This window comes from Saccoglossus kowalevskii, chromosome 1 (assembly GCF_978046115.1).
Source record: "Saccoglossus kowalevskii chromosome 1, keSacKowa6.1, whole genome shotgun sequence".
NCBI classification, from domain to species: Eukaryota; Metazoa; Hemichordata; class Enteropneusta; family Harrimaniidae; genus Saccoglossus; species Saccoglossus kowalevskii.
Window position 1 is genome coordinate 19,366,015 of NC_140641.1, and position 22,059 is coordinate 19,388,073.

The 22,059-nt window shown below is 34.6% G+C and overlaps 1 protein-coding gene across 1 annotated transcript; it reads left to right on the plus strand.

The window, feature by feature from the left end:
• The first annotated feature begins 816 nt into the window (after positions 1-816).
• Positions 817-13,973, plus strand: LOC146750417 (arylsulfatase B-like). Its single transcript, XM_085496697.1, has 15 exons — positions 817-846; positions 5,143-5,248; positions 6,342-6,498; positions 6,698-6,749; positions 7,028-7,131; positions 7,315-7,459; positions 8,309-8,410; positions 8,756-8,819; positions 11,278-11,375; positions 11,605-11,741; positions 12,106-12,164; positions 12,261-12,378; positions 12,898-12,968; positions 13,099-13,197; positions 13,801-13,973. The coding sequence occupies exons 1-15, from the start codon at positions 817-819 to the stop codon at positions 13,971-13,973; spliced, it is 1,515 nt and encodes a 504-aa protein (XP_085352823.1).
• The last annotated feature ends 8,086 nt before the right edge of the window (positions 13,974-22,059 follow it).

Sequence of the window (22,059 nt, forward strand, 5' to 3'; positions counted from 1 at the left end):
AAGTAAATCTCATCAGCAATACTCATTTACTCTAAGGTTAATCATAACAATTTAAATCTTCTATTGCTTAAATGTATTTCTTAATTATATGCATTTAAAAGGGCATACCATTGAACCATATCATTACATATATCGTTACGGTTCTAATTATATAACTTTAATTTTTAACGTGTATACGTAATTTGTGTGTTGACATATCCCTGAATCTTGTTTGAGACGGTCACGTTAAAGTAATATTTGTTACAGCCAATCATATATTGGGTTTGTTAAAAATAAATATAAATAATTTCTGCAGTGAAAATCAGTGTAAAGTGTTTTTCTTACATAACACATATTCATTTCGCAAACATGTGTAACAAATATATAATAATATGAAAGCCTGTCTAATTCACAGTGTAGCTGCAAGTATGAGAACTATATCTATTTGATTAAGTAAATGTGTGAAAAGATAAAAACATAATTAATGGATTCACGTAACCAGGTAATAGTTTTCGCATTTTCTCATATGTGAGCACAGAAATCTGTCAGTAGCAAGTATACATAATTATATTATACCAGTATATTTGTGGTGTTAATCCATCGATTTGATTGGTCCAAGCACAAACAAACACATTGTAAGGCAATGCACACAAAAAGGCGACACGGGGGTAAATAATAGGAAAGACTTATCCTACCAGCTACAGCATCGGCTGCCACGCAGGTGACAGCTAGTCAGACCAAAAAGTTGGACAGGAAAACAATCTAGATGACAGATCGAACCGGTTATATCTATTCGCACTGAACGCGGAGAAAAAACAGAGTGGCAAGAGAGGCAATATGGCTACGCCTCATTACCTCGGACACATGGTTAGTGACGTGAAGGAAAATCTTGAGGTCATCGGGCTACAATATTACAAGATTGGTTTTATTGTCGATGACGCTGAAGCTCTATGACATCATACAGGCAATTTATAAAGATTAGAATTGACTACCAAAAACCATACATACCTGCTAGACTTTGTGGCTTGCTTCACTTCCCGAGCTAATGCTGCTTTCAAAGACAGCAACTCTGTCTGCACAATCAGCTAGTGCATATATGCATATACAACATATTATCTAGAAATATACAACAATCAGATATTTTGACACATACAACAAGACATTCACACTTAGTAGTGCAATAAAACCGTGATGTTATTAACGCATCACAATAAAAAATGAGATGATGGGTATAGTTTCAGCATTCAGCATCAATGGAGTTGAAAGCCAAGTTCACAAAATAAGCACACAACCACAAGATCACAACACACAGAAGCATTTTCTAAATTTACATTGCGCGATGTTATCGTGGTTGAGATGTTATTGAGATGTTATCTCAATCATTGTTGGCTATAAGAGAAAAGTTATAACCGACAAACAGGCAGCATGCGATGCAACAATACACAATCAAGACAAAAAAGCAACGAGAATAAAAAAACAGTCAAAGGTATTTTATAAGAAATGATGTACAATGATAGATGAGAGATAACCGAAATATTTATGCGCACTAATTGAAGGTATATAAATACTCCACTTATATAATTATAACAGAAACTCTGTTGAAATGGGTGATGCTATCCCATAATAGAAAAGTAGTCTAAATGAAATATCACTTAAATACAAACATTTAAAATAATTGTTATTGTGCAAATTCGTAATCTAGACAAAAATAGTACTAACCACCATATCCTATTTCTCAATTTTTCCCCTAACGTGTTTCTGAATAAAAATGCTGTGCACTTAAAACATCGTGTTTTATATCTTAAACAGAACAGTACTAGTGAATGTAAAAATATATATAAGTATAATTCAAGACATCTAAATATTTAATTCTATCTTGTGGAAAGATATTAGAACAAAAGGTGCAGAGGCTAATTTATTTTTCATGATTTGTTAGCAATGATGTTGTTTTTCATGCAAACACCAAGCTTGAACTTCTAGTGCATGGTGAGTACGCCATAAACGAGAGGTTTATAATATATTTACTTTATAATTTACAACTTATTTATCTTATGGGGCGGAATAACAGATTGAATAATAGATTGAAAGCGATCAGAGTCTGTATTATAGTTCAGTCTGCCAGTTCATGTCATTGTCCGATGTCAATGTACGTGCTGTATCAAGACTAGCAACGGGACTATGTTCTACAATATTATATATTATTAGTTTGTACACACTATTTGTTTATAGTGTTTCCATGCAATTTTATTGGTATGGTATTAAATTAACATATACCAGCACACAGGTATGACTGCTGTATGAACTACACTTGAAAGTGTCTTGCGTACCTTGTCAATTAAAATATAATGATGAAATCTATTATAGAAAATGCCTACAATAAAACATGTACAGTTGGGTAATATACCGATTATTACTAGCACTCCCTACCACTGCAGTCCGTTTCCAAAAGAGATCAAAGGATATACAAAAGATGTTTTATTATTATGTTTTTTATTTAATCACAATGGAATTTAAATCGACTTATTCTTTCTTTTTTAGTGCAGAGATGTCCAGTGAAAAGAAAAATGTTAGTTTAAACTTATAGTAAATGGTGAGTACACCATAAAAAGTGTGGCAATATTTACTTTAGAATTTACAACTTATTTGACTTATGGGCGGAATAACCCCAAGTTGTATAAGTGACACTACGTTATACAATCGACGACTTATGGCCCTCTCTTTACTAATGACCAACTGTCTATGCAAATCACTCCCACTGAATCGGCAACCAGTGTTTACAAAACTCTTCTACTAGCAAAATAGCTCATTTTAGTAAGACGGGCTCTAAGCAGTTGACTTATTCGATCAAATGCCGAAGCTGATTTCCCTAAGTAGTTGGTAATATTTAGATCGAGTCGTATACCTTGTGACTATAAACTAGTGACCATAAAAGCTACTAAAATCTCTGCCTAAATCACATTTCAATCCGAATGGTCATGGAATCAACATCGAAAAGTGTGCCCGAGGCTACGTCAGCGGAAAGTTGGAACATGGTGAATCGCTCAAAATATTACAAAGATCATACGCAACATATAACGTTTGTGTCATTTACTGTAGCATATGATATGGTTTTTGTCTCTGGTTTTTAGCAAATTTATGTCGATTGGGCATACACCAATTCAGACTTGCGAGATTGAAAAGAATAAATTTGAAATACACAAAATTGAGTGTTTTATTATTTTCTAACAGCGAGTTAAAATCGGCAACCCTGTTGAAGTAAAGTGATAATAAGTTCACTTATTGCCTAAAGAAATTCCTAGCGTGTTATGAGAGTTGGTGTGATTTATCAACAATACACACTTTTGAGAGGTGTTAAAGTCGGGAGCTTTAACTCAATATTTTGGTGTATGTGTATTTCATTTTCAGTACTATTTTCTTGTCTAACCCATTCTATGAGTGAAAGAACCCCTGGTCCAGTGTGAGTTATGTGGGTGTCCCTCTCAATTGCAATAAGCAGGCCTTACACTGTGACAGATGTACAGGTGGATTGGCTATGTTAGTCTCTACCTAATATGACTTGTGTGTATTTCAGTGTGGAATTACTCATCGACTTTGAATCACTGAGAATGTGACGGAATAACCTAAGGAAATCATTAATTTGATTAAAAAGTGAAAACCAGAAACATCTCCTGTCCTTGTCTCCCTGTCCTTATTAAACACTTTAAGAATACATCGGTTTATTTTCTATTTTGTTATTCTTGTGTTTTCAATCACTTTTGGTTTATTGTTATGTGCCCACACAACTTATGTCGACTGTCTCGATTACAATTCCTAAAGATCCGGAGAGAATATCTGCGCTATGGGTAACCATCAAAGCCATGAACCATCTGCCTCACACAAGCTACAGCAATGCCTAATTAAACAACATTCAATTTAAATGTAATAAAGTTAAATGAAGATGATTTACCTCTTTGACTATTTAGGAAAACTAGCTCTGGTAAACAAATCTTGTGTTCATGTAATATTTTAATTAACTTGAGTATGAACCGATTATTTGTGATAGCATGGTGACCATTCTTGCAGGAGTATAATGTCTTTTGAGTTAATCAATGGGTCTAATGTTATGTTGATATGCCTATTCATGTAACACCATCTGTTCTGTGGCTCCAGCTGTAAAATATTTGTCATAAATTTATGTACAGTAGTCGTCTGAGCCTTTACAGTATGCGCACGAGATTTACATACACCCACTCCCGCACCCGTTAAGCAAATACCGAGAGACTTTGCAACATACCCAAAAACTGTCCTAGATATCCCAGTGTCCGTTGTGGAGGCAATAAAGTTTTATACCCGCCTACGTAACAGTAAATAAAAACACCAGACGGGGTATGCCTTTGACGTGTCGCTACGCGGGACGAGGGATAGTTGGGCTATTACATTACTTTGCGGGTACAACAATCATTGTTTTGTACCAATTGGGAGAAATATAATACAAAAATAAAACTGGGAATGAATATTAACAAGAAATGAAAAATGTAAATTCCTTTGATTGGTATTTTGGTTGTTTATAGTTTCTAAAATACACTACACTGAAGATGACAAGTTATTTTGAAGGTTGACCTCGACCTCGTGTCAATGATTGTTGCAATACAAATTTTTGCTAACGATTAGTCTTAACATTCAATGGGGTTTTGCTGTTAAATACAATATCATTGTTGTTAATATGATCTCATATGAATATGATCATTGGTATCAAAATCACTTGTCTAATGTATATGTCAAGTTCTGTACAGATATCTGTGAGGATTCAGAATGGTATATGGCGGTTTTCGAAGAACCTAGCAAAGGAACTAAACAACTTTTGTTGAAGAGGTTCTGCATTATACATCTCAGGTCTTGTAGATTGTTTGTGGGTGGCTATTCAGTCAATTGTTCCCGTACAGGTGTTGAAGGTTACATATAAAAATAACCTATAAGCTAATAATCAAACCTTGTTTCTTGGCGAATATTGTGCCGATTTACTCATAGTGCGACGTCCAGAGATATCAGATATCGCCTATCACAAATGAGTCTTTTCACATTCAGCTGCCATTTGAATAGTACATTCAATGTCACGTAGTATTCATTAAACACTCAAAACAATCACAATCATGATTCAATTAAACTAATACGCTTCTTTTTTAGAAGGACGACACAAGAGCTTCACACAAGATTCGAAACTACGGCATATCATTGGTCACTTTGATAGTTCTTAGCATACTGATCGCGATATTAGTAATAGTCGTCATTGGTAAGTAGCGTTTGTGGTAATTAGTTACAGTGACAACTGAACGTTGACATGAAATATTGTGCACATGAGCAATTGTGCAATCTATTACTCATATCAATATTAATACTATTACTCATAGTTTTTTGTGTCAAAATTAATATTTCAATCTTTTTCGCGAGAAAATCATTTCTTTCTCATTGTTATTTTTGCCAGATCTCGTGGACCCTTGTCAGTGTCAAGGAGGAAACGACAATGTGCCAGGTATTGAGAGAAAACGGCAAAATAAAGTATTGTTATTATAACATAAATACTTTAATTTGAATATGTATTATTAAAAATACCATAAAATACACAGGAGTCCATGGATAAAATGGATGTGCACAGGGAAAAAATGGCTTCTGCTCAACATAATAGAGCACGTACAATATACCATTGCAAGATCGGTCTATACAGGATGAATGGCGCCACTGAGCAGCACATCTCGTTCATACAGATAGTCGATATGAAGAATGTAGCCATGTAACATATTGCTCTTGGCTAAACCAAAAATAACGCGTGGTATGACAAAAAAAAACTTGTTGACATAGAGATGCGAATTCTTTATTGTTGTCGAATACGAAATAGTGTTGTGGGGATTATCGTCGAACATCATATATTTCGATTTGTTTTCAATTCTGATTAAAAATATATCTCAAACTAATATAATTGTTTATATGACATTTCTCACACGGTTCAAATCGCAATCTAAGTTGTCTATATATGTTCAATACAAATCACTCAATGATTTGAATATGTAGTGTAGATGATGTTTTCTTTTCTGCTTGTGGATTATTTTGTTAAGTATTGTCAGTCATTTGTTTTGTGCTATTGTGAATTTTCGTTATCCGACTTTTGTTTGAGAATCTACGATTGGGTATGACATACCTACCATACGCTTTTAAAAACATACTTTAATATTATTACCATGCTCATACTGATAATGTAATGTAATGTTATCACCATGCATTATTTTGAGATAGAAGAGTGAAAATACCATGTAAGGTATCAAGATGAAATGAAAACGTTCAACACTACGGGTTGTGCTAAATTATAATTATTTGAATCAATATATTAGGATACAAACAACCCCACATAGTTTTGCTACTATCAGATGACCTTGGATGGAATGACGTAGGATGGAACAATCCAGATCTCAAGATGCCGATTCTCAATCAACTCGCCGCCGATGGGGTTATATTCAATCAGACGTATGCCCAGCCTACATGTACACCGTAAGTAATAACACTGTTACTATTACGCAATGTAGTTATAATGGCTGGTCAACTGAAATACATCAATATGCATAACGGTATAAGATTTGATTTCAAATTCTTAGGTACATTCTCAATTTTGGCGATTTGCTTCAATTCAACTACTAATGTGCTGCTTTACCCTTACTGGTCTGATGTACATGCATATTTCATTTTTCAGATCAAGAAGTGCACTGATGACGGGATTATATCCGTTTAAAACTGGAAATCAGGTAATGAGCTGTTTTACTGCAACGCATTTTATCCTGCAACGCAGATAGCATGGGAGTTATATAGTGCTTTACGTTCATCGATTTTCCTCGTTTTGTGATATATTAAAGTGTACGATGTGCAAAATCTATTCATATACACATTTGGACGAGGTAAATTCTGTCATTTTGGGCCGTTTTAGCACACACAAAAATTTGAACAATTTCATGATAAATTTTAAGTCATGAGATTCTGATTAAATAAATATCATGATTAGTTTGTGTGACTTTTTTACTTACAGCATCGAATGATGCTCGGCCTTGAGCGTAGTGGGCTTTCATTAGAGTTTAAGTTATTACCAGAAAGTCTTAAAGATGTTGGATATCTAACTCATGCTCTCGGGAAGTAAGTAGATAATGCATAAAAACACTAGGTACTATATGAAAAACATACTCATATCATATATTATTTACATTGCTTTCCGTCTCCAATAGGCTAGAAAATAAGTAGTGGCCGGGCACAAAAAAATATGTGAATAATGCCTGCTGGAGCTAAATACAATAAAAATCTTTCATTTTTTTTTTGCAGGTGGCATTTAGGATTTTGTAAGAAGGAGTATCTACCAACTAGCCGTGGCTTTGACTCGCATTATGGTCAACTTGGAGGTGGAGTCTCACATTGGACTAAAGAGACAAGTATGTTTGCATCAGGATGTAAGATCAGTGAAGTGCGAGTAATGAAATATTTGGACTGAAAACATTGCTTTATTTACATCAAACAATGTGTGTTTATTATAATATATTCATGAATATATGCAAGCATATAAATAAATAAATGGTTGCATTGTTTAGTCAGGTTGTCAGTGCAAGTTTCATGCCACAGTTATATTTCTATAAAAGTACAGTGTCAGGAATGTGCGATTGAAATTGTTTCTATATAATTATTTCATCTATTTTGCTAGGGGATTTTATGCTTATATGTCATATTTATTTAAACTAGAATAAGCACGTTATGGGGTTGTTAATGGAAGTTTGGCGGAAATTAGCTCGTGTTTTTTAAAACACTTAAAAGTAAATAGACAACTGTAGTGACACTGTTCTCACACAAGTCTATATTTACGAGTGCATTACGCTATCACAACTTTTCTCTACATGGCTATACAGTACTGGTGACCAATTTCGTTATTATATATGTTGCTGTATTTATATATAATTTTTCATCATAACTTGGTTGTTGACCTGGTAGACACTTTTTACATTGACATAGGGGCCGAGGTCACTTAACCAAACTGTTAAGTTGTTTTGACTTTCTAGATGATTTCCGTGACAACAGCGGAGTTGTTCAAAAAAATGACACCTATCTCACAGTGAGTACAGAAAAAAAGAATAGTTCAATAAGCGTTTATTTTATTTTTATCGGTTGATGACATCATGTGTTTTTCATTGGAATGGGTTGTATACGAATCTATAAACAGTTTCACTTATTTTATTAATTTACCTTTTGATAAGAAATTAGGGAAAGCATGCAATGTCCATAAAAAACGAAACGTGAGGTTTTATCTACATTTTACCTTTCTTTATAGTTCATGCTTGCTGAAAGAGCAGCAGAGATAATAATGGGACATTCCAAGGAATATCCATTATACCTGCACTTTAATTTGGATACGCCAGCAAAGAGTCTTGAGGTAATAACCTTCTGTAAACAATTTGATTAAGTGTTAAAATCCGTAAAAAACATATATTGGATTAATTTGATCGCAGTCGATACACTGGGCGCAAAGCATGTGTGCAAATAAGGTACAAATTAAGATTTTGTTGTTAATAGTTTCTGCTGCAAATGCATGCATGTGATGAATAGGATATACAAACTATGACCTTGCAGCATGTTATCAAACAAGCAAATACAAAGTTTATTAAATACGATATTACAAAGTCACCCATTGAATAATCTCTATATATGCACATATAGAACTCTTTTTTTCTATTTTACGTGTATATTATATTTTTTATATATATGTGTGTGCACTCAGGTTCCACCAGAGTATGAAGCGTTGTATTCTGATATTGCAGATAACCGAACAAGAAAATTTTATGGTATGTATTGTGGTTACCATGTATAGATGGATGTACGTAGAGAGGCATCCAATTTGCGGAGTGCCCAAGCAGTAGCATTAACACATCCATATTCGTGTTGGAAAAGGGGAACAATAAGAAACTGTCAAACAACATTCTATCATAGTTGTTTAATATGAAACAGTCCCATTATACCAGTATACTCCCAGACACGGCAATATACCGCAGATTATTTCATCTGTACATCAGTTTACTTTGCTGTGCCTTTAAAAATATCCTGGTATTTTCCATGTCGATGTGTAAATGGGCAAAACAAACATGATTCATTTTGTTTATTTGGTGTTCATATAGTATTCCCATGAATACCTTCACATGTGCAGTTAAAATTCGTTATTGTGAATATGGACCATTTTTTTAAAACAAGGATTTCATTAGTTCAGTCATACTTACCTTACCAGATTCTAGTGTTTAGTATTGACTAGTGGGCTTACGATTCGAGTGAGCACTGTGTTGGAAAAATTAGCATCCCCGGGTGTCAGTAAAATATGACTGTCTTGTATCATTTGATCTCAAAAATTGTACCTAAATGTACTGATTCACCCCAAAGGCATTGATAATTTTGCTTCATGATTTGAGGAATAAGATACCATCTCAAAGTGTGACCATTCGGGCTCAATGTTGCAGCATGTGTTTTCACAAAATTTCTGTGCATGTCAGTCACGTGGCTGTTCCAAAAGTTGATAAAGTGGATCTGTATCAATGACGTTTTGTGGGAATGAATTCAGAGTACATCAATTACTGGTGTTAGTAATCATAGCCCAGCGATGTGGGTCACCATCGGGGATGAGACTGACATAGACCCCACAATTTCTAGCCATCCCCAAGTGATGACGTATCCAACCTGACGCGGTAATTTCTGATCCATCTATTGATTCCACACTGGCTACTAGTACTATGGACTACTTAGGAGCCCACATTAAATAAAAACAGTTAGTTGTGTGAATCCTATAAAAGCAAAGCTTCATATAAACATACAGGAGCTGTTAGCCCTAAGAAACTTGCTCCCCAGAAAGATATGTTCTAGTCTAGTTGTGGTAGAGATGTTGTTATTGTGCTGCCATTCGGGATGACATTAAACATCACACAGCTGCATCCCAACATTGATTAGCTATTGGTTAAACACACATTTAGCTGCCCCCCCTACTTTGGATGATTGATTTTGGGGTGATTGATAGCCTGAAGTTACGGCAGATCACCCGGCACCTGGGTATGGTTTGTACTCACTCGTTTATTCAAATATTTAAATTTGAATAAACAAGTAAGGTAATTATGATTTCACTATGTAAGATGTTAAATTATCCTCAGGTGATTTTGTGTACCGACAGGTTATTTCAGTTGCAATGTTCAATGATTCACTTCAGTTCAGTAAACACATCATCAGTACATGCCAGAGCATATACATGCATATCAGACACATACTCAGCCCCCAACATCTATCTGAGCATACCTTTCTTAAACACATTCACTATATTATAATGGCTAAACTGGATTACAGAAATGCCTTACTCTATGGCTTACCTAAATAACAGATACACCTGCTTCAGAGGGCTCAAAACTGTGCTGCCCGTCTAATTACACGTACCAAAAAATTTGATCATATCACTCCTGTTCTTCGTAAATTACATTGGCTGCCAGTTCACTATAAGATACACTCGAAAATTTTACTACTAACGTACAAGTCACTGCATGGTTTGACACCACCCTACATATCGGAGCTTATTCACAAAACCAAAACCAGAGAACCCTTCGCTCAAGTAAGAACATACACTTGCCGTACCTCGGACTCATCTCAAGAATTATGGTGACCGGTCATTCGCCCACTCCTCGCCATCTTTATGGAATCAATTACCAAATGACATCTGTTCTGCACCAAATGTTAACATCTTCAAAATCAAACTCAAATCGTACCTGTTTCAGCAAGCCTATCTGTGAAACTAAGCGTCATTGAGCATCACTGCGATGGATACTAGGCGCTATATAAACTTGTATTTATTTATTTATTATTATATCACTGGCCATATGCTGTTAAAACTTCTGATAGCGGACTTGTTGTATTCAGAATTCAATTTTATTCGTTATTTAAATACATTTAAAGAAGTTCGTCATGTTTTCCTCGATAGTTGTTGATTATAGTGTAATTAAATTACTTCCATGGGATAGACCGCATCTCTCCATAACTATAAATGTCAGGGTGAGGCCATGGGATCATGGCATAGTATGCACGAAGACGCGAATCGAACATAGATTAACAAGTCCATACTCTGCGGAATTCTTGAGATAATCTTTTCATTATAAATATTCGCGGACAACCACTGGAACGTATATGCTATGAACTTTGTTTCACTGCTTCACGAGCGTCCACAATCCTAGTGTTGTAGGACTTTCATAACCCACCCATTTTCATAACCCTCAATTTTAGGAAAGTTGTCTGTCATGGATGATGCAGTTGGTACTGTGGTGGATGCGTTGAAGACAAGAGGAATGTGGGACGATACGTTATTGATATTCATGAGTGACGTAAGTGGTCAATATACTCTATATGCAAATTGAATTTAGTAATTCAACAAGTTGTTAAGTGTTCACTTTCTGGAGGCAAAATGTTTTGGTAAAAATCATTTCATTCAAATCGGAAAATTCAGATAATACACATAAGGACACGCATTTCATATGACGCTGCCACTTTTCTTGATTGCATTGCGTAACTATTTTCATAGATAATTTTATTTACCTGTAATTATTTACACAGAATGGAGCATTAGCAACGCAGTCGGGGTCCAATTGGCCATTACGGGGAATTGCTGCTACGTTGTTTGAAGGCGCTACTCGCGTACCAGCATTTATTCATGGGAGTATGTTAGCGCAGACTGGATATACAAATAATGAGTAAGTTAATGATGGTCAACTACAAATTCGAAATGTTGCTAAAGACTGAGTTTAGCACTAACAGTCTCGTATAAGTATAATGTTTGTGTTATCATATGTAAGGTAACCTAATTTTGTCGTTATCGAGTTAGATAGTTAGTTAGATAGTCAGTAGAAAGACAAAAGATGAAATGCTATTCCAAAAATATGGTGCTGAGCAATACAGAATACTTGTATATTTGATCTTGATAGTAGCATTTTTTCCATTAAATCGATACTTTGCATAATTGTTATATAGAGATGAAAGAAGTATTTTGAAATACCCAAATAAAACTCACAATTTTGGACACACCTCTGTTTAACTAAGTTACCTTTCGGGTCACAGGTTATGGCACATGGTCGATTTGCATGAAACGTTACTATCAATAGCTGGGGCTAAATCTGGTGAGTTGTTAAAATATTTGTCAAGAGTAATTGTCATGCTGGACACAATATTTTAGATTGAGGTTGCTAAAATATGGTTTGTATTATACACGGCAGAACGAGGAATCGACGGTATAGATATGTGGAAGACATTCTCGATGGGTAAACCATCGCCAAGAAATGATTTTGTCTATAATATTGATGATTTTGAGCCTTCCCCGGGTGCTGCTATCAGGTAAGTAGTAATATTCAATGTGGGGTTTAGCAGATAACCCTTTAATCTATGCAAATTGTAACAAGTTGATATGTAATGAAGAACTGTGTCGTCCGTTTTTTTCTTTCCAGGATTATACTCTCGTCATACAATAACCCGTATTGTCTCACATTCCGCAAGGGATATATGTGATAGCTTGTGTGTATCGATTGGCCCTAAATAATAATAATCAATATAGTTGTAATGAATATTAGTCAACTGCGAGTATCCCTTTTGATTTGTTGTTGGAAATTTCGAAATTAAATGTAAAATTAAAAGAAAAAAATGTTTGTTATGTTGTTAAGAATTAGTGAGTGATTAATAATGAAAGTACGTAGTATATTTCAAAGTGGATAAGTGATTAATTTAGTCATCAAGCAAATATGAGCTTCAAAACAATATTTAATTCATTACGTATACCACATACCACGAACATGTGGTGATATTTATCATATGTGTTGCATTCAATCTCACCCTGAAGTATGTTTTGTATGTATCTAGAGTTGGAGATTATAAACTGATTACAGGGAATCCGGATATAATGTATCCGATTCGAACAACCAATCAATCAGGTAACTTAAATCCCACAAGATCCATTACTATATTATAAATACTTGAGGCATTGTTGGATTTACAGTTTTGCGCAAATGAAAGTGGCGTGATCTAATATCTATTATATGTAAATGTATATATTTATTTCAGATGGTTGGTTCAATTATGGTGACCCCCTGACAAACGGGTTCCCTGGCCCACCTACTTCGATACCCGCCGAGAACGTGACATACTTATTCAATATAAGAGGTATGAAGAACGTATATTAAGTTTGATTAGTCGGGTGGTAAGGTGAAATATTCATTCACATACGGATATATAAATTACTTCAAAATAAAGTTCTAATCGCCAACCTAAATATAAACAGATACTGTTTGACAAGTTGCTATTATAATAGCTGATCTCTAGAATGTCATGTACATTGCCACTGTAGTGCATTTTTCATATTAGGATAACTGATGGGGCATACATAACAGCGCACGTGAGTAGGCTATATCTTTAGCTTGCATGTCCGATCAGACATATTATTTATCTGTTTAGATTATTAACAATTAATAATTTCCACAGCTAACAAACGTTTGGATTGCACACTGTTTAATCGTTTAGCTAATTTTAATGAATGTCATTCAACAGTTCAGTTTCAGACTGTAACATTTTTGTGTAGTCATTAGCAATGAACCTTAACAATCGAGCCAGAATTCTATTCATCAAAAACAAGAATTTCATTAGTAGCCTTGCTTATAGACTGTGTTAATAGCCGAACTACACAAAGTGTTTCGATTTCCAAGGTATGAGTACCAAATGAGTATCGGTTGAACTAATTAAAAGCACACTGTCTTTCTTTCAATACAGATGATCCCGAGGAAAGAAACAACATCGCCGATCTTTATCCAGAGATAGTACAATCATTACGTACACGGTTGGATGAATACCGTGAGGATTTAGTCCCGCCGATAGACGATACACCTGACCTAGCTGGTCTTCCGTCGAACTTTGACGGTGTATGGTCGCCTGGATGGTGCTAAACCTGTTATCAAATTTGAAATCAAATTTGTGTGATTATTGCACGATTGGCTACGAACAGTACAGCAGATTATTTTACTTACTTGGTCAAAATACCAAATTTTGAAACATTTTGCCTAAAATAAATTAATATACCAATATTTTGTTTTCGATAGATGTATGGGACTTAGATCTACACATAAGTATGGGGTCACATAACCAAGTAATGCTTCATTCTAATCTGTCTATATATGTTCATAATAGCCGGTTAGTGGGAAGTTGATTTAATTTAATCTCGAAAATATAATTGTTTTAATATACATGAAAATGTTCATAACTTTGTTTATTTGAGGTACTTGTTATGAATATCTTGCTGGATATTATATTTGAAACAATTTTCGCGGTCCAAAATATATGCAATACACACATTAACTTTTTAAGCTATGCAACTGCATGGTCAGACATCATCTGCTAACGGTCGACCTATCCAATAACCTTTGCACTGATATTAAGACAACGGAATGGAAACACTATTTTGAAATGTCTAATGATTTGACCATGTATACACACAAATAAAGTACATTTTCTAAATTAACAATCAAAATACAACAACATAGAAAAATTCGGATCACATGACTGCGAGCGAGCATCAGGTGTTTATAGTCTGCAGGACCAGGCAGGTGTACATATCCTGAAGAAATCTAAAACGTGATACCCTGTCCAAAAACATCACGATAAGTCCAAACCCTAACCCTGCCCAAAAACATCACGATAAGTCCAAACTTGTAATATATACATTTGCTATTAAACTCACTTTGCTAAGAATATGTCCGCGGTTTCGAGAGACATACCCACAAACAAACTGTAAATGTATAATCGAAATTGTTAAATAATATTTAACTTGTGTAATACGGATGTGATTACTGGCAGCTGACTCAATACAATAGTGTTTTGTTTGCTTGAGGTATTTCATGGATGCCCATAATTAAAAGTAAATAAGGCAAATGGCTTGGGGGTAATATTACCCTTCAAAATTTAAAAACATTTTATAGAATGTCAGTTGAGTAGTATAGTATGTCAGAGAAGTTGCTTGGAATGTAAAATGGAAAGTAGAATGTAGTAAGGACTCTCGGTAAAGTCAAAGGAACAATAAGGAACTTTACTTGTGTGGAAAAGTCTTTGGTGAAGTATTTTGAAAGTGTATACATTCTTAATTATTAACGATGAATGGATACTATGTACACTTGTATGGAAACAACGGAAAAGTGTATTTCAAGTCGAGAAATTTAAATTGCAAGTAATGTTATTTGGTAAAGTTACATGGAAGTTGGCACAGTGGGCTAGAATATGGGTAATTATTTATTGAAATGCATGATTTTACATACATTTTCAGTTTTTGTAAGAGTAAACAATTATTGTCCCTCACCATGTACCTGATTTTACATACATTTTCAGTTTTAGTAAGGGTAAAATATTATTGCCCCTCACCATGTACCTGATTTTACATACATTTTTTTCTATTTTAGCGAGGGTGAGAAATTATTGCTGAACAGTGTGTACATAATTTTACATAATTTTTTTCTATTTTAGCGAGGGTAAAAAATTATCGCCCCACACCATGTACATGATTTTACACACATTTTCTATTTTAGCGAGGGTAAGAAATTATCGCCCCACAGTGTGTACATAATTTTACATACTTTTCTATTTTAGCGAGGGTAAGAAATTATTGCCCTACAGTGTGTACATAATTTTACATACTTTTCTATTTTAGCGAGGGTAAGAAATTATTGCCCCACAGTGTGTACATAATTTTACACACATTTTCTATTTTAGCGAGGGTAAGAAATTATTGCCCTTCACCATGTACATAATTTTACACACATTTTCTATTTTAGCGAGGGTAAGAAATTATCGCCCCACAGTGTTTGTACATGATTTGACATGCATTTTTCTCTTTTGGCGAGGATAAGAAATTATTGCCCACAGTGTGTACATGATTTTACATACATTTTCTGCTTTAGTAATGGTAAGAAACTATTGTCCCTCACCATGTACGTGATTTAACATATATTTTCTGCTTTAGTGAGGGTACGAAATTATTTCCCCTCACTATGTATATGATTTACATGCATTTTCTCTTATGGTAAGAGTCCAAAAATCAGTGGCCCTCATAAAACAAACTATGTGAGACCACAATGAGAGTGAGTGTGCTCTCAAGTGTACATTGTAAACACCATGATAACATTTTCCAGATAGCTACAGTATATTTCACAGTATATACGATCAGTTTATTTAATTAGGGTGGCTTGCTTCAATACAATTGAGCACCATAGTAATTGGTGGAGAGGTAGTCACATGAAATGAAACAAATCACAATATACCTTATAGTTTGTGCAAATCACATCAACATGCCACACGAATTATGCCGCCAGGTCGAGACTAGCAAATTCAACTTCTTGAACAAAACGACACCATGTCTGCTGATGTCTGCAAATTTGAACATTGAAATGCAATATAAACCTAGCAGTACCCACTTGTAACATGGCAACATAAATGATGCACGCAATTTGAAAACATAGAACAATCGCAATGCGAAAGTCGGCAGTGGGGTCGACAGAAGTTATGTTGCCAAATATAAAGGTGTAGAAAAATGTTTAACATATGCGCTGTTTCAAATAATTGTTGCATCAGGGAGGTAAATCTTTATATACCTCTTAGTTAATAATGGTATATGAAGGAACGCTTCAAATATTGGAACATGAAGCAACGACAGACCAGCTTCTTTAACGACGGCATTGGAAGCATATTAAGTATAAATAGGAATATTATTAATTGCATATTTAAGAATTATAAGTTTGGTACTAACACACAAAATAAGGATTCAATGTAACTTTCAATGAGGCTCACGAGTTAGAGATCTCAAAATAATACATAATGCTAGTGTTTATACTTCATTTACATATATACTTGCCAGTAACCAACAGGTCCAGGTAGTTCAGATATTCTCGGCCTCGTGGAACAACCATGTAAGACCTGCTCAAGCCTTGTTTACATATATAATAATATATATTATTCAAATGTATTAATACAAACAACCTAATATTTAACAAGAAATAAATAAGCATAAGGAAATATATTAGAATAACTAGCTACAAATACAATACAAAACAAAGGAAAGGAAATAATTTGGATAAAGAGAATCTAAAAATAGCTTAAACAGCTAATTTGTATATAGTTCTAAACTAATGCACAATACTAAGCATTACACCTGATAATGAAAGGTAAATGAATATATAAGTAAATAAATAACAAACAAATATAATGGTAATGAACGCCAGTAAGTTCTATTATTGAGAGAAAGTTCAAAGAGATTTAATTTGATTGTATTTTTGAATTTGTTCTTGTTCTCTGGTTTTAAGGAATCTGGAAGATTATTCAAAGGCATTGGGCCAGCATACGATATTTGTTTTCATGGAAATGTTCATTTTTGGTAAACCCCCCCCCCCCCAATTGTTCTGAGTATTGATATTGTGATGAATATAGTTTACATTGTACATAAGCATAGAGCGTGGAGTGTTCCCATGTATAAGGTTATAAATGAAGTTTAATAGAAAGGAGGAATTGGTGAAGAATAAAGATATCAAGAATTTTGATTTGTTTATAGGTGCAGATGGTCTGGTAAAATTGGTGAATGTTTTAATTCTGGAAATCATTTCCGTTGCAGTTACAATACTTTTCAAATGTTAACAATATTTATTTCCTCAGATTTCTAAACCATATGTGAGGTATTCTGGATCAATGTATTATAAAGAAGTAAAAGAGAGTGCCTCGCGACATATTGTTGCAACCAAAGCAAAATACTGATTTTTCTCCTCATTAACTTGTTTAATTTTCGTGAGATATCAATTTCTACGCCAACAAATAGAACTGATTCAGCCTCGTTCACAGGAATAGAGGTTATTGAGAGACAGTCTTCTAACTCTACCTCTTTACGACGCCCACTTATTATCATGTCGATAGTTTTGGAACAATGTATTGTTAAGCGACTGGCATAACACCAGCATGCTACCTCGTCCAAACGTTTACTCACTGTTGATCAATAATAACACACCATAGAAATGTACGAAACAAATTCGAATCATCATTTAAAACAACCTAGAATTAAAGAAGTCAATTGAGTTTGGAAGGTCATTAATATATAAGACAAATAGAGTTGGGCCGAGGACAGAATCTTGGAGAACATCAAGTATGTTTACATGGCGTGTCGCTTTCTGTGGGGTCCAACCCCAACTTTTAAGTCTATGAGGTTGGCTCCCCATCCTACCTTTATGGCATCCGTGTTCAGTGTTATAGGTGGCAGTGAAGAATCGAATTGCACCACAATCGTTTGTGTATAAGTCTGTCCAACACTCGAAGGTGGTAGAATAGGTCATGCCAAATTATTCCCCAGTGTGAGCCACAATGATGAACAAAATCTGCTGAATAAAATCGACACTGCGGTGGTATAGATAGCAGCAAGAAATTGCATTGATCTAATTTGCATATTTTGGGAGGGCTTGGTCATTACTGTCAGAAGCACATCTACTCGTGCCAAGGTGTAAACCTACCAAATATGAACGAAATCGGCTCAATGGTTGCCGAGATCAAAGAAAATAACTGAATTTAGCTAATTTACATATTCTGGGGATTGGGTGTGGTCATATTAATAATAACGATGACTAAACGATGACTTTCGATGATAAGGAAGCTATTTTGAAATTGGGTTCTGAGACTTTGGTTTTGAGGTTCTGAAAAGTTGGTTCTGAGTTCTGAGGCTCTGAGGTCCTGAGTTCTGAAAAGTATACACTATTGTGATCACATATACTTCTACGTGCACCATAGTTACCCCGCCATCACAGTCCCCAAGTCAAAATTGTGTGTTTTGATACATTTTGTATTTGGGCTGGCAGTGAATGAAGCTCATATTGAGATACCTTTTGCTTGTCATATTCAGACTTTCCTTGATCATTATACTGGCATTTGTTTGCCTGTCCATATCCTAGGTCCCGACACTCATTTCGTGTAACATCTGCCTCAGTAGTTGCCTTCAGAATATTAAGTTGCTTAAACACGAGGGAATCGAAAAAAGTCAAGTTCAATTGCAAGTTCTCAGATTATCTCTCTCTCTCTCTCTGTGAATGTTTCCTTATTATCATATTATTGATGGAACTCCTAATTACTGGCTCATGCTTACCAAACAAACATGACACACCGCGCTACTGCATTCTGGACTCATGTCGGCTGTTGCTATGTGCAGGCCCTATAATTATGTTACTTGAATCTCACCAAAAGTTTATATAGTACTTTGAACAGCCTTATTCGTGTCCTCGTGCAAATCATATAATACAGCAACCATGTCCAACATGAAGGAGAGTGTCTTAGAGAAACATACACCCTCAGGTTGCGAGTTCACCAATCAGAAAGCTGATTACAGAATGAAATAATCTTAGTTGATATCTATGATGGTAACCACATTCATAACTATTTCAGTGCTCTTAAACTAAAGTGAGGCTTATGTCATGATATGAACTCTCAGAGAAGCGGTATCACCTTATTGCTGCGATTGAAAAAAACTTACATACTGAGGATATTGCCTTAGCAATTTGAATGTCCCAAGAACTGTTAACAACAACAACAGTAGTGGTACTGTCTGCCATGTCAGTAGACCCGAAAAAGCTCTCTTGCAATTCCCACTTACTTGTTTAGCATAGGGTGGTGTGCTCCCCGAATCGTCTAATTCTCGTATTCTATCATGCTATCCACAACATACAGACCATCCTGGTTAACAATATCATAGTCCAGTCCCTAAAATACCATCTGCTTTTGATCCTGTAATATTCTCGACATTTTCAATATTATTATAATTCATTTTGTTCCTGATTTTTCTATCTATGTTGTATTGTACATTACAAGAATATAGATGGCACAGTCATCACCTATATTTTCAAATAAAAAAATAGAAATTCTCTAATACCTGCTGAGGACAGTGTTGAAAGAATCTTGTCATCAGGAGGTGTACACATTTTAGTAATAGAACTTCTACAGGCTTTAAAGACTTGTAATTTATTGACCACTATTGCCTTTCGAAAATCCTAGAAGTGGTCTTAGCATCCAAGGTTGTTGGATTTTCCATAAAATGATAGTAAGGCTTGCATGGTTGCACTTAGTAAAATAGTTGCATATAAACGTTTATGTGTATATGTTTAGGAAAATGCCATTACTAATAAGAGACCTAGCTGAAAGGTTATGCATTTAGGGTTAATAATAATTAATAATTGACTATGAAGAAACATGTATGGGGTGATTTTTTTTCATTTTAGATGAGAGGAACCAATTAGGGACAAACCAGTTTGCATAATTAATTAATTTTCAGCTTTTCCACAGGTATCTCAAGTACTAATCATTGCATTTCAATGAAACTTGGTACATAGATCCTTTAGGACTATGCAGAGACCTGATTAGTTTTAGGGTAAATAATTGTGCATATTAATTACCTAATTTGCATAATTAATTTTCAGCTTTTCTACTGATATCTAAAGTATTAATCATCACATTTCAATGAATCTAGAATTATGCAGAGACCCAATTAGTTTTCGGTAAATATGTGTGCATATTAATCACCTAATTTGCATAATTAACCAATTTCCAACTTTCACACTGATATCTCAGGTACTAATCATCACATATCAATGAATGTTTGTACATGGATGCTGTAGGACAATAGACAGACCTGGGTAATTGTGGGTTAAAATATGTACATATTAATTACCTAATTTGCATAATTAACCAATTTTAAGCTTTCACACTGATATCTAAAGTACTAATTATTCCATTTCAACAAGACATGAAATGTCACAGTCCCCGTTATTTGATTATAAAGTAGTACAAGGAACATCTGCAAACAGGTGAATGAATATGTACTCTATGTGGGTACAACTTATCATAAAGTGATTTCCCATAATCTAGTTTTGTACTGACAACTAAAAACTTCCTCTGACCCATGTTCAGAATCTCAGAGTACACAAGTGCAACAAAACTATTTGTCATACATGTATACTTGCTCAAGAAACTACATTCATAAATCTGAGTGAACCTTGATGTACATGACTTCTTTGTTATTCAGGTATTAGTATATTACCAGGACCTGGGTTTGTTTCAACATCACCACTGGGAATCAGAATCATTCTCATGTTGTCAAATACAATTTGTTATTAATACAGTAAGGTTTATTATTTAAAATGTATTCATTGTACATAGAACAACATCTGTTAATTTAAACAATTGTAAAAGCTATGTTTTCAGAGCAAGTACATGTAATAAGGAAGCCAGTAAAGGTTGGTCTGCTCATAACCTTCAATGGAGAAGTAACAATAATTATCTTTTTAGTGCAGTGATATTATTGCATTTCAATCATTATTAATGGGTATAAAATACTGTAAACCATTTAATTTTCACTTCTAGATATATTCAGGATTCTATGAAATTTCAATAAAGTCCCTGACACTCCATGTTGTAGGAACCCAGAAAAAATTGCCTTGCGAAATTTAAGTAGTTCACAGCACCACTGTAAAAAAAAAAGTTTAAAATGAGTATTGTTAAAGATATACACATGTGGGTTCATAAAACTTATGTACCAATCTGAGTGGTTCTAGAGATTAGTATCACAAGATTTTACTCTCCGTGATTCAATATCAGCCCTATGTATAACGCTGTGTTGATCAGGCGAACTAATTGACAATGGCCCTACAGGTATTGCTATGCAATAACAGTAGTTTTGTATTCTTGCATTTCGACCATGGAAAAATATTTGTTTTTGAGAGTGGTCAAATTATTAGAAGAAAGACAGAAACTATTTTTTAGTATAAATTCTAGTAACTGAAATGCAGGATTGGAAAAGAACAAGCCAATAAGCAAGATTGATAAACCTTCAGCGAGCACTCCTGAAATTTCAGATCATTGGTACCATGTTTTTGGATACATTCAATAAAATTGGGTTATATATTTGATGTAACGAAACATGCATTCACAGCAGACGGAAATTCGTTTGAGATGTTACTGGATTTTTGT